Raw genomic sequence first — 12216 nt, 5'->3', positions numbered from 1 at the left:
AGGGTGAAGCGTGGCTTGACAATACCCAGCTCCCTCTATGAACCCCGGGGTGGGGATGTCAGAGAGGCTAGAAGGGTGACACACGCCCCAGACATCTGCCACTTGCCACACACACACCCAGCCCACTGACATTCTTCCACACTGGGGTACCCAAACCCTGGTCCCCAGATCAGCCGTCTCAGCTCTCGTGTTCAGATGGTCTGCAGACTCGCTGAGCACAGACCCCCCCAGCCTGGCCTGTGCACCCTCTTCTCTCACTCACAGCCCTTTCTGACACCTCTCATTGGCCTGTGGATTCCCGCCCCTCCCTGGCCCCACCCCTGACCAGGCTCAAAGCCCAGCCATTCCCGTAGCTACACCTGGCTCTATTCTCCACATTGTCTGCTGCCTGCTCCAGGACCAGGGGAAGTCCAGAACCTTCCAGCTGGACGGTGAGCACGATGGTGCCTGTCCTGCTGGCCCTGCTGCTACTTCTGGGCCCTGCAGTCTCCGAGGAGACCCAGGCTGGTGAGTGGGGAAGCAAGCGGTGGGTCTGGAGAAGAACGGAGGGGAGGTAATGAACTGGACAGATGGGCTCAAGAAGGGCCCCCAGGTGGCCGGGACTCTCAAGGGTACACAGGAACGGGTGTCCCAGGCGCCTCACTACTTCAACTCACACACTTCCAGAAGCACTCAGGGAGCCTCTGGACTCAGGCAAAGTAAAACCTTAAGGAATCAGAATCTAAAACTCTTAATTTACAGGATAAACAAAACTAAGACCCAGAGATGCAGAGTGACCTGCCCAGGGTCACACAGCCCGAACCGAGCAGGAACCACACAAGCAGAACTTCTCATCCCTTCCCTCACTCTGACCACTGGGTGGACCTGTCCGAGACTCAGGGGGAGAGAGAGAGACCCCAAGGGGCAGACGTGAAGGCAGATAAACTGGAGAGATGGTTCCAGAAGAAAACTCATCCCTCACTCCATAGTTCAGATATTACTCCTCTGGGCCAGGCAGGCGGATGACTAGGAAAGAAGCCGGCTGGAGCTTGGAAGGAATAAGGGCCTATTCCAGGACAGGGAAATGAGTCTGGCTCTGGCACACAGAATTTCAGGATGAATAAATGTAAGATAAAACCGTGCAAGTTTTATGTTTTATGTTAACTTTATAACAATCAATCACCTTTAGAATGTCACCCTCTACACCAAACTCTGTATCAGTCAGGGTTCTCCACAGAAACAGAACTAATAGGACTCTGGAGAAAAAGACTTATTTTAAGAATTGGCTAACACAATTGTGTTTTAAGAATTGGCTAACACAATTGTGGGGCTGAGCTGGCAAGTCAGAAACCTGCAGGACAGGTCGGCAGGCTGGAGACCCAGAGAAGAGCTGGCACTGCTGTCTTGAATCTGAAGGCAACCTGAGGCAGAATTTCTACTTCAGGGGACTCAGTCTTTCCCCTTGGGTTCTTCAACTGATTAGATGAGACGCACCCACGTTACAGAGGGTAATCTGCTTTACTTGAGGTCTACTGAGCTAAACGATCATCACATTTAGAAACTAATTAGCAAAAATACTAGTTGAATTAGGATTTTGCCGTACGACCTCCAACATGATTAACACCCATGTGAGTTATAGGATGAATCAATTATGGAATTGATTGTGGGAATGCTCCCCCCTCTCCCAGTCTCCACCTCACACCAAAGGGCAAGTTACAGCCCTGGGAATTCTGAGATCCATCCTGGTCTTACCCTGTGCCAAGCTACTCTAGGTCATTCCCTGAGTTTTCTAGCAAATTGTCCTTCCAGCACCTTCTAACTACATGTATTTGTCAAGTTAGACTAGGCTATGCTCCAGTAAAAAAGTTCAAGGTGGCTTAATCCATCAGATATGGATTATTTCTTGCTCATGTGAAGTTGCATGCAGATCAGGCAAATCCTCGTGTAAAACTGAAGCCACATCAGGCAGTCTCTTCCATAGGATGACTCTGGGATCCAGGCTGTTTACATCTTGGGATTCTTCTGTCTCATCCTGTGGCCTCCACAGCCATCGCCTAAAGGGGGAGAGACAGATGTAGCAAACCAGCTCCTGGGGCCTTGGACCAAAAGACATCACGCCCACTCACACTTCCTTTTGACAGAACTCAACCACCTGGTCCCAATACACCTACAAGGAGGCTGAGAAATACTATCTGCTTATTTGTCAAGAAGACAAGATGCAGTGAAGGCCCACAATGGGCTCTGAACTATCATCCCCAGGACAGAAGGCTGCCCCTTCTCTTGGGGGAGGCTCCGGCGGTCTGCGGCTGACAGCGGGTGGACAGAGCTGAGGAGGGGAGGCCCGGTGCCCTCCCTTCCTGGCCCCCTGCTGCCCCGCACCAGACTCGCCTGCAGGGACGCCACTCCTCAAAGTCCTTCTCGTCTTTCACAGGGAATTACTCTCTAAGCTTCCTCTACACCGGGCTGTCCAAGCCCCGTGAGGGCTTCCCCAGCTTCCAGGCCGTTGCCTACCTCAATGACCAGCCCTTCTTCCACTACAATAGTGAAGGCAGGAGGGCCGAGCCCCTGGCGCCATGGAGTCAGGTGGAAGGAATGGAGGACTGGGAGAAGGAGAGTGCCCTTCAGAGGGCCAGAGAGGACATCTTCATGGAGACCCTGAGCGATATCATGGACTACTACAAGGACAGAGAAGGTGAGTGGACCACAGGCTGCGGGGGTGCAGGGGCTCCACTCAAGAGGCAGCCCCGCAACTGTGAGCGGGATGGAAGCAGGCCCTCCCAAAGGAGGATCGGGAAGCACGAGCGGAAACACACAGACTTTTCTGCGTGCCTCTCCCGCATCCCACACTCACCTGCCTGCCTGCTTTCCCCGTCCTCACTCCCAGGGCCGAGTCAGGACGAATCCGGGCACTTCTGAGCTCTCCCTTCCACACCCCCATCCATCCAAGGCGGGTCCCTCTTTGTGTGCCAGACTCACCCCTGCCCAGGGATGTGGGGTGGAGAGTGAGGCAGCCTGCAGTGCGTCCTGGGTTCACGTGGTGGCTCCCCCAGTCACGAGCTACTCGACCATGGACACACTGCTCGGTTGTCTAGTCTTGTTGTTGTTTAGACTCTAAGTCCCACCTGACTCTTTGTGACCCCGTGGACCGTAGCCCACCAGGCTCCTCTGTCCATGGGATTTCCCAGGAAAGAATACTGGAGTGGGGTTGCCCTTTCTTCTCCAGGGGATCTTCCCGGCCCAGGGATCGAACCTGTGTCTCCTGCATTGGCAGGCGAGTTCTTTACTGCTGTGCTACCAGGGAAGCCCCTGCTATCTAGGCTATTGGTGGCAGACTGTGCAAGAGGAAGAGCTCTTTAGGCATAACTGATGCCCAGCTGGCTGGCTGACTTTCACGGGGCCGGGGGGAGGGTGCAGGGTCTCACACCTTTCAAGGAGCATTCGGCTGTGAGCTCCGGAATAACGAAAGTAGTGGAGCATTCTGGGGGTACGCCTACGATGGCCAGGACTTCATCAAGTTCGACAAAGAAATCCCAGCCTGGGTCCCTCTGGACCCAGCAGCTCAGAACACCAAGCGGAAGTGGGAAGCAGAGGCAGTCTACGTGCAGCGGGCCAAGGCCTACCTGGAAGAGGAGTGCCCAGGGATGCTGCGGAGGTACCTGCCCTACAGCAGGACCCACCTGGACCGACAAGGTACCCGCTGCTGCCTATGCCCCACCCTCCCTCGCCCCAACCTTCCCTTGCTCTGCTGGGAAAGACCAGGGCAACCTCAGGTGGGTGCCCAGGAGACCATCCCAGGCAGACCCTGCAGTCCCTTCTCCCGGTGACACCACCGCCCGGCTTGGCCATGGAGAGAAGGCAGGTGTGTGCAATGCCTGCCCCGTAAGGATGGAAACAGGGGTAGCAGGATGGGCTGGCATGAGCTGAGGCTGACTGGAGAAGAAACAAGGAAGAGAGTCGCGGCCCTGAGCAGGGAAGGGTCGGAAGGATGATGGGGTGGATGGATGGAGCCCAAGACAGAACTAAGAGGCAGGGCTGAGACCGGGGATGGGGGGCACAGAGCCCGTTTTGGGGAAAGAACAGGAAAACGTTTGGCCTATTCACAACTTCTTGACCTCGGAAGTCATACATGCTGCAAGCTGGGTAGGGAATAGCGTAGCCACAGAGGGCCCTTGACGCAGTGGGGAAGGGTCTCGGGAAGGGTGGCAGGGGGCCCCGGCCTTCGAGGAGAAGTCCTGCTCACCCCTGACGCCGGGGTGGGGAGCCGTGGGCAGGGAGACGCCAGGCCCTCGGCACCCACACCCTGTCCCTCCACAGAGTCTCCTTCTGTGTCGGTCACCGGGCACGCGGCTCCAGGGCACAAGAGGACACTCAAGTGCCTGGCCTACGACTTCTACCCACGAAGCATCGGGCTGCACTGGACTCGGGCTGGTGACGCCCAGGAGGCTGAGTCAGGGGGCGACGTGCTCCCCAGCGGCAACGGCACTTACCAGTCCTGGGTGGTGGTGGGGGTCCCCTCTGAGGACCAAGCCCCGTACTCCTGCCACGTGGAGCACAGAAGCCTGACCCGGCCCCTCACCGTCCCGTGGGACCCGCGGCAACAAGCCGAGTAGTCACCCTTTCTGTGCCATGAGAGAGGTGGGCGCTCCGAGCTGCTGTCAACGTCGTGGGCCAGGCCCAGGGGATGGCGGTGGATTCCAGGTGGTGGATTTGGGAGGGAAGACTTGAATGCCGAGTGCTGAGCCGACTCACAGCCAACCAGCCTTGCAAAAAACCCATTATGTAATCTGCGAAATCAAATCAGCATCATCGCCTTATAGAATGATTATTTTTAAACTGCAAAGTGCTGTAGAAATGTAAGAGTTTGTCATTAGTCCTGCCTCTCCGAGCACTGGATTCATCTGAAATTCTTAGTGTTTACTGGGTGTCTCACCACCATAGCGTGGCTTGGACCACCGGTCCCAGGGGCACTGTTCACGCGTGACCACTGCTGATGTCCCCAGCGGTCACGAGGCCGTGGAACTCTGCAGTCTCTTTAATACAAATCCAAGCCTCTTCTGTACCTGTTTCCCCAGCAGTCCAGCTCCCGGTAGACACCACCCTTCACTCCAGCTCCCAGACCTTCCCCACACCTTGTTGACCTGGGGCCACACGCCGTAGGTCATTTCAGAGGCTCCATCCATCCAGGACACAGAATCGGCCCTCTTGTTCTTGAACTCCCTCCCTCCTTTTATTTTTTTTTAACTATGTCACCCATCCTCACCCACAAGTTTAAGCCCCAAAGACAGAGCAGAACTCACCTGATCTTATTACCAGGCTTCACCTGCCCAGGCAGGACCTTCCCTCACAGCCCGGCCTCAGCCTCCCACTTCCTACTGAGTCAGTCCTCCAAGCTGAGCTCCTTAGACACATCTTCCCTGCCTGCAGAATTCTGAGCCCACTTGCTTACCTCTCCTTCTCGACCTAACCTAAAATTAAGAGCCATTCTCCCTTTTTTTTTTAATACTTTGATCCAATTTGAAAATCAATGCCAAGAGGTAGCTTTTTTAGTCTATGTGATACCACACACCCCCACCCACCTCCCCAGTGCAAAAAAAAAAGCCCAGTCTGACCAATAGGAGGGCTACAAAGAAAATCCAACTAGTCAAAAGGGTAAAAATGTGGCAATTGATATTGCAACACATTATGAGACTGGAACAAAGCATAACATGTGATAGGAAGAAATATTTAGATCAAGGAGGAGACCCAGGGTCCACGTGAACAGGCCAGGGCTGAGGCCAATTGGAATGTGAGACCCACCCCACCTACGGCAGGAGCCATAGGCTGGGCTAGACAAGGGGGAAGAAATCTCAGAAGACCTGAGTCCTGGCCAAGTGTGGGGACAAGGAGAGGGCACAGAGCTGCTGATAAACCCAGAGAAACCTCCTGGAGGGGTTCAGATTTCAGGGGAAACCTACCTAAGACAGCTTACCAAGAAGAGGCAAAAGATTGCTCCTGACCAGTTGGGTATGAGACAGCCAAGATACAAGGGTGGCAAGATGCTGACAAAGGGAAACAACCCGAAGGTGGGGCATGGGCATCGGCAGTGACTGGGCACTGCAGGGAGGAAGGAGGGGTCCAGAGAGCCAAGTGTGGTCCTGCCACAGCCACCTCCTGCCCACCCAGCAAAGACCCACCAACGGATTCTCCAGCAGGTGGGACCATCTTCAAGTGCAGTTTGAGGATGTCCCACCCCAAGAGGGCCTCATTGCCACAAGCTATCTCCTTCTCAGCAGTTCCTCAGTCCCTAAGTACCACTTCACCCCTCTCTGGAGGACTCTTCTGGGGCTAGCTCACCCGCTGGAGTGAAGGGATGGCATGCTCCGAGTTAGGCAGGAGACACCAGCTGGATATAGGGCTGAAATACCTTCCCTGCTAATGCCCTTTTCCATTTGGCTGAACGAGGCTAGAACTTGCAGTTCCAGCCAATCAGACCTTATGGTTCATCATCAGACATATCGAGGCTGTTTCCTTTTAGTTTCCTTTAGTTTCCTTACCTGCCCTGACCCAGCCTGCAAACCCTCTGACAAGATCAGGAGGTTGAGTTCTGAGCGTGGGTCTGTGCCCGCGTGGCTGGAGCAATGGGTCAGAGGATGCTGTGCTCCAGGAGAGCGGAGGGAGGAAAGGAAGGAGGAACGGCTGCTTGGGCTGCATCTGTGCAGAGAACTCAGTGGAAGCCCCAGAGCTCTGAGAACCAGGCCAGCGTTTACTCAAAGCCATGGGAGGCCCCTCCCCATCAGGAAAAAGATCGTGGTTTGTTGTGCCTAACAGGACAGGGGAGAGTGCTCAGGATTCATGAACCCACCTCCCTGGGTTCTGTTGTGCTGCCTTCTTCCCCTTCTTTCTTCTCCTCCGAATCCTCAGGCCGTGCAGTCAGCTCTGAGCACCTCAAAACTCACATACCAGAGGTCAGGATGGACACAGCACTTTTCCTAATTGGTGCGGTGGGTCGGCGGTGGGGAGGGAACCAGAGCTTCTGGGAGCTCTGCTCAGATTCCCAACACTCATAAGAGGCCAGGCCTGCTCAGTGTTAAATCCCAGGCCTGGAAAAAAGGTGTGATTGGGAGGCAGGGTTACTTCTCAGAAAGAGCCGGGGCTGGTGGAGAAAGATGATAGAATCACGATGTTGGCCTTGCCACCCTCAAAGGACCGCAGGGATGAAGGAGCCCCACCACCTTGTGTTTAGGAGGCTCCCTCTATGTGAATGCTTTCCAATAAACAATAATATATACCAAAAGCATAGGACTCCTCTAAGTTAGGCATGAACCTCCCATTATTGGTCTCCTGTTTCTCCCCTGCTGCCCCACAGTGCCTCCTAGGCTCTCGGCACATGTCGAGGGGGCAGTTAGCTTCTCTGGACCTTTGAGTACCCAGTCCTTATGTGCAGGATCTTAAAATCCATCGTGAAGGTCAGAGTTTCTTCTTAGGCTAATGGGCCACAACTGCAGCTTTCAGGATGCCGGAAGGCCATTTCTGCCTTAGGGTGCAGGCTCAGTTGCAGCTGCATGTAATGGCCACGAGAGGGCACTATATGTCCAGCTAAGAACCTGCAGGGCTTGGCAGAGTTCTGGGTGAGAGGAAAAAGGAGGACATTTCTCTTCTACTGTATCTGTTGGTCCCTTTTATAATTATGGGGTCACCTTACTCCATTTTCACTCCTATCCTCAAGCATTGCCCACTGGATGTCCTAAAGATGTCTCAATTCCAGCATTATCTTCCCTGCTCCACCCCATCCCCAAAGAAAAGCAAAACTGCTTCCCTTCACTATCCTTCTCTCCTCCTCCTTCTGCTCCTTCTTCTGTCTCCTCCCAATTTCCCAAACTAAGACCCTGGGTTCCTGTCCCCTCCCTTTCATTCCAGTGGATGAAGGATGTCACCAAACTGTGCTCTGAGTCCAGCCCTTTCCTCCCCGCAGACTGCACCTGTCTTGCTGCACCTCTGTCGGGAACTCACAGTCCTCCCAAGTCTGCCTCCTTTCCGACCAGCCTCAGTGCTCTGACCACACAGTAAGATCATGTCATTTCCCTCTTAAAGATGAGGTGGAAAGAACCAAATGTCCATCACAGGATGAACAGATTAACAAAATGTGATCTACCCAGTGGAATATTACTCAACTTTAAAAAGGAAGGAAATCCTTACTCAACATGAATGAACCTGAGGACAGCAGAAGAGCTTCGCTTAATCCAGGACTGGCTGTTGAATCCAGAAACTTCCTGCCTTTCTTACTTCACTTAGCATAATATCCTCAAGGTCCATCTGTATGGTCAAAAATAGCAAGATGTCCTTTCTCATGGCTGAATAATCCCATGTCTTAGAAGAAGATGCATTTCAATCTTTTTTATCCATTCATCCCTAAGTGGACACTTAGGCTGTTTCCACATCTTGGTTGTTGCAAATAATTAGGCAATGAACAGGAATGCAGGTGTCTCTTTAAGACACTGTTTTCATTTCATCTGGATATCTACCCAGAAGTGGGATTGTTGGATCATATTGTAGTTTTGATTTTTTAAAAACACCTCCATACTGCTCTACACAGTCACCATGCCAATTTACAGCTTCCCTGGTGGCTCCAACAGTAAAGCATCTGCCTGCAACGCAGCAGACACAGGTTCAATCCCTGGATCGGGAAGATCCCTGGAGAAGTAAATGGCTACCTACTGCAGTATTCCTGCCTGGGAAATCCCATGGACACAGGAGCCTGGAGTGCTACAGTCCATGGGGTCCCAAAAAGTAGGACACGACTAACACACCAGTAGTGCACCAGGGCTACCTTTTCTCTGCATCCTCACCAGCATTTGTTATCTCTTGTCTTTTATATATAATATATAAAATATATTTCTTATATATATTAATATGTAATTCATATATATTATATATATTTATGATATATTGAATATATGTATATGTAATAGCCATTATAACAAATGTGAGGTAATATCTCATTGCGGTTTTGATTGGCATTTTCCTGACAATTGTTGATGCTGAGCATCTCTTCACGTACCTGTTAGTGATCTGTCTTCATTAGGAAAATATCTATTCAGGTCCTCTGTCCAATATACAGTAAACAGGTTACTAGGTTTTTTGCTATTAAGTTGTATGAGTTTCTTAAAGTACTTTTCCCCATTCCCTAAGTTGCCTTTTCATTTCGTAGCCTCTTTTTTCCCTTGAGCAGGAGTTCTTTCATCTAATTCAGCCCGACTTGTTTATTCTGGCTTTTGTTGCTTGTGCTTTTGGTAGCATCCTCAAAAAATCGTTGCCAAGACCAGTGTTGTCTGGTGTTTTCTTCATTAGGTTTATGGTCTCGGGTCTTATATTTAAGTCTTTAAACCATTTCGAGTTATTGATAGTTTTGTGAGTGGTGTAAGACAGGGGTCCAGTTTCATTCTTCTGCAGGTGGAAACTCAGTTTTCCAGCACCATTTACTGGGGAGACTCCTGTCCCCATGGAGCCTTCCTGGCAACCGTGTTGAAGATCAATTGACTGTCTTGGCGTGGATTTATCTGTGGGCTCTTGATTCTGTTGCCCTGGATTATGTGTCTCTGTAGGACTGTTTTTTCTATTTCTGTGAAAAATGCCTCTTGGAATCTTGGTAGGGAATGCATTGATTCAATAGATGCTTTTTGTGTAATATGGACATTTTAATGTTAATTCTCCCAGTTCATGAGCACAGGGGTATCTTTCCATTTATTTGTGACTTCTTCAGTTTCTTTCATCAGTCTTATAGTTTTCAGCGTACAGATCTTTCATCTCTTCAATAAATTTATTCCTAATATTTTACTGTTTTTGATGCTATTGTGAATGTGATTGTTTTCTCTTTCTTTTTCAGATATTTTGCTGTTAGCGTATACAGTCCTCCGCGGGGGCTGCGCCATTGCACAAAGCACACCAGGCATGCACAAGGGTTCCAGTTTCTCCACATGCTTGCTAACATTTGATGTTTCGTGTGTGGGGGTGGTTTGTAGCAGCCATCCTAGTGGGTATAAGATGTCTTCTCTGAGTTTTCACACACTCCATCTGATCAGCTTTGAAACTGTTCCATGTTTCCTACCATGTTGAAAGCAGTAAGCTTTTGTTTTAATAGGATTCATTTCTGTTAAGAGGCAGACCCGGGCAGCGGAAAGTGCACCAACCGTTGTGGCACACCCAAGTCCGAGTTCTGACCCATTCGGTCACTGAAAGACCCTGAGCCCTGATCCGCTTTCTGCAGGGCTGTTTATCCTCGTCCTTTGGGGGAGCTAGGATATTAATCCTCTGTGCTCCAAGCCCTTAGCTGAAACAAGCCGGGATACATTTAAGTGGAGATTCTCTTCCACTTGTAAATTCTGGATTCAATTTCCAAATGTGTTCCTGCGAGCCCTTTGCCGCCCCTGCAGGAGGGCACACACACGCCCTGGGTATCCCCAGGTCAGATCCCTCCACCCACCAGCTTCGGGTCTGGAGAACCACTGAGCTGTGGGGCATCCAGGGTCCTAGAGAGGGCGCCAGGCCAGGCTGACGCCGATGTACTTCCGGCCTTTGTGTTTCGCAGACGACGGCAGCCCCAGGGGGTCAGTTCTCCTTGCACACCTCTGCAGGCGAGCGCGTTGAGGCGTGGTGTCCCTGGGCCCGGGAGGGTGAAGGCGTGGGTTTCCCGGTCCCACAGGGCGAGTTTCAGCCTGAGGGGCTCAAAAAACCGCGGCGGCCAGTCGCAGTCGCTACATCTCCCCTCCCACTCCGGCATTTTGGGTCCTGCGGTCCTTTTGTGCCCCTCGCTGGCAATAACTCACAAAGACTGCGTGGGGGAGAGGGAGATCCGCGCTGTGACCCCCTCATTCAAGCCTCCTGGGAACCTGCCTAGTTGCGGGGTTCAGGCCGACGCCGCCAGCTCTTAAGTCCTTGGCACTGTCCCTGGAAGCTCGTTTTGAAAAGACCTTGTGGAAAGTCGAGTTGTCGAACCAAAGAACGCACGCTGGATCCCTCTACTTTGCGTGTTCTCTTTTTTTCCACATACACTTCATCAGCCGGGCATTGACCTGAGTTGAGGGGAAATAAAAATCAGGCTAGAGTCTTGCGTTTCTCGACCTGGGACGCTCCTAGCAAGGGAACTGACGTGTTGTTGATACGATGTGAGGTCATAACCCAGAGATGGAGAGAGACAGAGCCTGGGGGCAGAGATCAAATCCGAAGGGCTTTGCAGAGGGGGTGGTATTCGAAGGAGGAGCTGCGGAAATGCCCTACCAGCCAAGAACATTCCAGATAGAGCTGGTGCAAAAGCACAAAGGTGGAAGGGTGGGGAGAACGGCAGAGAGACTGGTAAACATTTCAACACCCGTTCTGGTAAATGTTTGTTCTGCGCTGGGGAGTGGAGATTAAAGAATGTGTGGCCACAAATCCCTGTTCTAGGGATTTCTAAAAATAGTGAAAGTGGTCCAAAGGTACAAACTTTGGGTTATAAGGTAACAAATTCTGGGAATATAGTGTATAGCATGGGGACTGTAGTTCATACTGTACTGTATATTTGAAAATTGCTAGGAGAGTGGGTCGTAAAAGTTTGCATCACACCACAAAAAAAAATTAACTGAGGTGACAGGTGTTAATTAAACTAATTGTGGTAATTTCACAATATGTACAAATATCAAATCATTATGTTGTACACCTGAAACGAATATAATACTATATGATAATTACATCTCAAACTAGGGGAGTTTTTTTTAAATAAAGGGAAAGGTAGCCCGATGGAAGGGCTGTGAGGAAAGATGAGGCTAGAGAGTTAGGGTGACACGGGCAGATACACAAAGATAGGGACAAGTGTGCATAAGCCTTAAACTAAAGCGTGTGGCTGCAGGAGCTAACTGGAGGGAAGAAGGGGCGTGCCCCGTTCCTGGTTGGCCTGCAGTTTGCGGAGTTCAGCTTCCTCAGAGTGCTTAGTTTGCAGGTGCTGGTGCTTTACAACTCAAAGCAGTAACATGCTAGGAAAACAGATGAAACAATAGGGCTTCACCTTATATATTAATAGTTCCACTGTTTACCAAGTGCACATAAGCAAATTCACAGTCCAGAAACATAGTCTAGCTAAAACTATCTAGTCTATCATGGTCTAGCTAAGACTATCGGGTCACTGTTCCCCTCTGGTCCTTCTGTAACGTCTCAAGCTACATTGTGCTGAATTTCTCAAGAGTGGATTTGATGGATGTTAGTTGTGGTTCTGTTGCAGAGAGGAAC

At 51.1% G+C, this 12216-nt stretch overlaps 1 protein-coding gene across 1 annotated transcript; it reads left to right on the top strand.

Annotated features, from left to right (window-relative positions):
* Window positions 1-374: 374 nt before the first annotated feature.
* Window positions 375-4864, top strand: AZGP1 (alpha-2-glycoprotein 1, zinc-binding). Its single transcript, NM_001034331.1, is given in 4 exon segments — window positions 375-507; window positions 2411-2671; window positions 3394-3669; window positions 4294-4864. Coding segments are annotated over 4 exon segments (900 nt in total). The 5' UTR covers window positions 375-440; the 3' UTR covers window positions 4590-4864.
* Window positions 4865-12216: the final 7352 nt, after the last annotated feature.

Source organism: Bos taurus, chromosome 25 (genome assembly GCF_002263795.3).
Source record: "Bos taurus isolate L1 Dominette 01449 registration number 42190680 breed Hereford chromosome 25, ARS-UCD2.0, whole genome shotgun sequence".
Taxonomy (NCBI): Eukaryota; Metazoa; Chordata; class Mammalia; order Artiodactyla; family Bovidae; genus Bos; species Bos taurus.
This window is presented reverse-complemented; position numbering and strand designations above follow the sequence as displayed.